This window comes from Aureococcus anophagefferens (assembly GCF_000186865.1).
Source record: "Aureococcus anophagefferens unplaced genomic scaffold AURANscaffold_15, whole genome shotgun sequence".
Taxonomy (NCBI): Eukaryota; class Pelagophyceae; order Pelagomonadales; family Pelagomonadaceae; genus Aureococcus; species Aureococcus anophagefferens.
In genome coordinates this window covers 81,583-85,917 of record NW_008705575.1, presented here as the reverse complement: position 1 = coordinate 85,917, position 4,335 = coordinate 81,583, and the positions used below count along the sequence as shown (strand labels likewise).

Below are 4,335 nucleotides of genomic sequence, written 5' to 3'. Positions count from 1 at the left end.
GACGGCCGCGGCCGGCGCCGCGGCCCGCGCGGCCCGCGCGCTCGGCAAGCAGCGCCAGGGCGCGGCGCTCCACGCGCTCAAGCACCGCCTCGAGGACACCGCGGGCCTCGGCATCGCCGTGCCCGGCGTCGAGGAGCGGTCGGCCATCAAGGCGCCCGCGGCCGACGCGATCGCCGCGCTGTCCGCCGCGGACGCGCGGGACGCGCTCGTCGCCGCGGCGGCCCTCGCGTCCGCCGACGCGCTTCTCGCCGTCTACGAGGCGTCGGTCCACGAGGGCCTGCACGCGTGGCTCTCGCGGCGGCTCGCGGCGCACGGCAAGCGCCACGACGCCGTCGTCGCCGAGGCGGCCAAGGTCGGCGGCGCCAAAGTCGAGGCGGCCGTGGACGCGGCGCGCGACGCGCTGGCGGCCGCGGAGGCCCAGGTCGCCGTCGGCGACGACGAGGCGACGCACGCCGTCGAGGCCGCGGAGGCCGCGGTCCGCGGCGAGGAGGCCTTGTTCGAGACGACGGCGAAGACGCGCGCGCTCAACGACCTCGAGGAGGCGAAGCAAAAACGGGGCGTGCTTTTAGCCAGGGCGCGGCGCGCGCCCGGCGACGTGCTCGCGCTGCCGGACCTCGTCGAGGCGCTCGCGGCCGCGGACGCCGCGCTCGCGGCGCCGACGGCGGGCCTGAGCGGCGCGCCGCTCTTCGCGGTCGCAGAGCGCGCGTCGGACAAAGTCGCCGCCCTCGCGCGCGCCGTCGAGGAGAAGACGCGCAGCGCCTTCGCGGCGACGAAGATGGAGACGAAGTTCCGCGCACGGCACGCGCACCGCGAGTACGCGCGCCGAAACGAACCTATGCAACTTCAACGTGCGCGTCTTTGCACGGTTTCGAGGCGTGTCTTGAGCTCGGAGTCGAGAGAAAACGATGCGTCCAAAAATCAGCTGAAACGACGTCGATGTGACCGAGCTCGAGAGGTTTCGCCGGACCGGTCCGTTCCACGGGTCGTTTCCGGCGCAGGCGCGTACGCGCACCGCAAGGCCGCCGCGAAGAAGCTCGAGGCCGTGTCGCGGGGCCTGCGGCGCCGCCAGTCGCTGCAGGTGAAGAAGGCGTCGGCGCTCGTGCTGGAGACGGCCATGCGGGGCAAGGCCGCGCGCGCGCAGTTCGCGCGGTCCGTCGAGGCGCGGCGCCAGCCTGTGTGCAAATCAAATCTTCAACCCGACTTCAATGTGCGCGTAATCGAACGGTTTGGACCGGAATCTTTCGCTGTGCTTCGAAAACTCGACGAGAGCAATCGATTCGTCCAAAAATCAGCCCAATCGACTTCGATTTGATCGAGATAGAGAGGTTTGAAGTTTTTGCTGGACAGGGCGTTCCACTGGTTGATTTGCACACAGGCGCCAGCGCGCGGCGACGCGGCTCCAGGCCTGGTGGCGCTGCGTCGACGAGCGCGGCGCCTACCACTTCGTCCTCGACCTCACGAAGAAGTGGGCGTCCGTGATCCGCGACGCGCACCCGCGCGCCAGGGACGGCGCCATCCACGAGTTCGTGGTCTTGCACACGATCGTGCTCTGGCACAAGTACACGCAGGCGGGCCGCGTCGGCGAGTTCATCGGGTCCCGCAAGCTCCACATGGTCGTGTCGAACAAGGGCAACGTCTACTTCTGCGACGGCGGCGTGTCGACGTTCGCGCCGGACTGCACGCCCGCGCTCCAGCGCGCGTTCCTCCTCGAGAAGAGCGGCGCCAAGAGCTCGGTCACCGTCGACGACTCGTCGACGGTCGTCGACCCGAGCTCGCTGCCCAGCGGCCGCGAGCACCCCTTGGTCATCACGGCCGCGGGCGGCGCGCCCGCGGCGGCCGCGCCGTGCGTCTTCCGCTTCAAGCACAAGCAGGGCTTCAAGAGCTCGAACATGCACCTCACGGACCTCTGCGGCACCTTCAACCGCTGGGTCACGCTCAAGATGGTCTTCGACCAGAGGGCCTGGGACTCGTTCACGCCGAAGAAGACCGCGCGCCTGAATTTGGACGTGTCCGTCGCGAATCTGCCGGTGGACGCCTACGGCTTCCTCTACAAGAAGCCCTTCAAGCGCCAGACGCGCGACCTCGCCAACGCGCCGCCGGAGCCGCCGCCGGCCGACGCGCCGAGCCCCGCGACGGCCGCGAGGCGCACAAAGTCCGCGACGCGCCGCGCGTCCGCGTCCCTCGAGGGGTCCAAGGTCGCCAAGGAGGAGAAGAGCCGCTTCTTCATCCTCCAGGGCGGCATGCTCCGCTACTTCAAGCACGAGGCCGACGACGTGCCCAAGGGCCAGCTCTGCCTCCCCGAGCGCAGCCCCGCGTGGAAACCAACCGCCGGTTCGGGGGGTCCCGACCAAAACTTCAGAACTCTTTCGTCACATCGAAGTCGATTCGGCGGATTTTTGGACGAATCGATCGCTCTCATTGGGTTCGCGAAGCATGGCAGAAGAGCTCGCGTCGAAACCGTCGCATACGCTCCCGTTGAAGTCGGGTTGAAGATTTGAGTTCCACCCAGGCACGGCCGCGCGGCCGCGACGGTCGCGCCGGGGCCCGAGGACGGCCAGTTCGTCGTCAAGACGCCGGAGCTGCCCGAGGGCCTCGTTGTGCGCGGAGCTGACCCCGCAGACGCCGCGGCCTGGATGGACGCCATCGCCGCCGCCGCCGCCACGGACCTCGCGAAGAAGCAGGACCGCATCAAGCGCAAGGAGACAATCATGGCCCTCTACGGCTTCCGGGCCAACATGTGACCATGCCGCCGCGCGCGCCTTCCCCCCAATCCGCTGGCCCCTAGAAACACCCCTAGAATAAACCGCATGCACGTCGCTCTCCTTGTTGGGCCAGGCGGGCGTCGCGTTCAAGAACGCGAGGCACCAGACCGCGACGGTCGGCGCGGAGAGGAACGCGGCGACGACGACGCCAGGGCCAAGCACGACTCGACCGCGCGCAAGCGCAGCATCTCGGGCTCGGGCGACGACGCGGCGTGAAGACTTAGGCTATGCGCGCGCGTCGAGGCGCGCGAGGTTCCTTGTAGCTAGCTCGTGGCCCTTGGCAGCGGCGCGCTCGAACAAGTATCTGGCTTTGCCGAGGTCGACTTCCGTGCCTTGTCCGTCGCTGTAACAACCTCCAAGGTTGATCTCTCCGGGGGTATAGCCTTGATCCGCCGAGAGCGCGTAGTACCGGAGCGATTCTTCAAATTTCTCCTCAGAGTGAAGTAAAACCCCTAAATTGCATTGCGCGGTCGCGTTGCCCCGGTCCGCGGCCATGCGCCACAGCCGCTCCGCCTTCTTCTTGTCCAGCTTGACGCCATTTCCATGCTCGTACAATTCCCCAAGAAATACCATCGCCTCCACGCTTCCGAGCTCCACGGCGCGCTTCCAAATCTTCGCGGCTTTCTTATCGGATTTCACGAGGCCCAAGTAACCGCACGAGTACGCACCTCCCAAATACGTAATCGCTTCCGGCACCTCGTTCTCCACATGGCGGCGCAGACGCGCGAGGCTTTCCGCGTGGGTTTTCGCGCGCGGTACGCGACAGAGGGGACACGCGTCGGTGCCGATCTTGTCCGCGCACGATCGGCAGACCGTCCGGCAGCAACAGACGCGAAACACGCGCGGAGCATTCACGTCCCACTCCTCGAGACAGATCGGGCACCGCGACCCGTACCGCTCAGACAGCGGCTCCCGCTCCGGGTTCGCCTCGCGTCGCACGCGGGCCGCCTCGTGTTCCGCCGCGATGCGCGCGCGGACCTCGTCGGCGTGCGAACGCGGCGCGGGGCCGTAGAAGACGTCCCGCGGCGGCGACGGCGGGGGCGTCGGCGCTTCCGCCCGCGCCGCTTCCGCGGCCTGGATCTTCTTGCAGGCCTTCCGGTGGCCCCGGTCGCGCCAGTCGATGCGTTGGCAGTCCGTCGAACAGTAGGCCGTCGTGCCGCACCCTTTACAGGGCCGGGCATCCTTCTTCCCGCAAATCGTGCATATGTTGAGCGCCAGCTTTGTGCGAGTTTTTCGCGCCTCGTACTCTCGCTTCTTCTTGATCAGTTCCGGGTCCATGCTCTCCACGCTCGATCGTCGCCGACGATGTCCGACGCTCCCTGGCAAAATCGCTCAAATCAACCCAGGCCTAAGCCCACCCTTAGAGCACCGCGCTCATGTCGTTCTCCATGCCCCCCTCGGCGGCGTCGTCAGCCTTGCGCCAGGCGGGCTTCGCGTTCAAGAACGCGAGGCACCACACCGCGACGGTCGGCGCGGAGAGGAACGCGGCGGCGACGACGCCAAGGCCAAGCACGACTCGCCCGCGCGCAAGCGCAGCATCTCGGGCGACGGCGACGGCGTGAAGACTTAGGCT

The 4,335-nt window shown here is 68.1% G+C and overlaps 2 protein-coding genes across 2 annotated transcripts in view; one reads left to right on the top strand and one right to left on the bottom strand.

Annotated features, from left to right (window-relative positions):
- Positions 1–1,456: 1,456 nt before the first annotated feature.
- AURANDRAFT_71958 (expressed protein) lies at positions 1,457–2,819 on the top strand (the record flags this gene model as incomplete). The annotated part of the gene is made up of 2 exons (XM_009040580.1): positions 1,457–2,302; positions 2,510–2,819. Coding segments are annotated over 2 exons (948 nt in total), but the record flags the coding sequence as incomplete, so codon positions are not given.
- Positions 2,820–2,987: 168 nt separating this feature from the next.
- AURANDRAFT_29118 (hypothetical protein) overlaps positions 2,988–4,335 on the bottom strand; it is a gene marked incomplete at both ends in the record, with an annotated part of 11,389 nt that continues 10,041 nt past the window's right edge. Inside the window, one exon of the mRNA XM_009040418.1 lies at positions 2,988–3,382. Coding sequence (XP_009038666.1) covers positions 2,988–3,382 — 395 coding nt within the window. The remainder of the gene's footprint in view (positions 3,383–4,335) is intronic.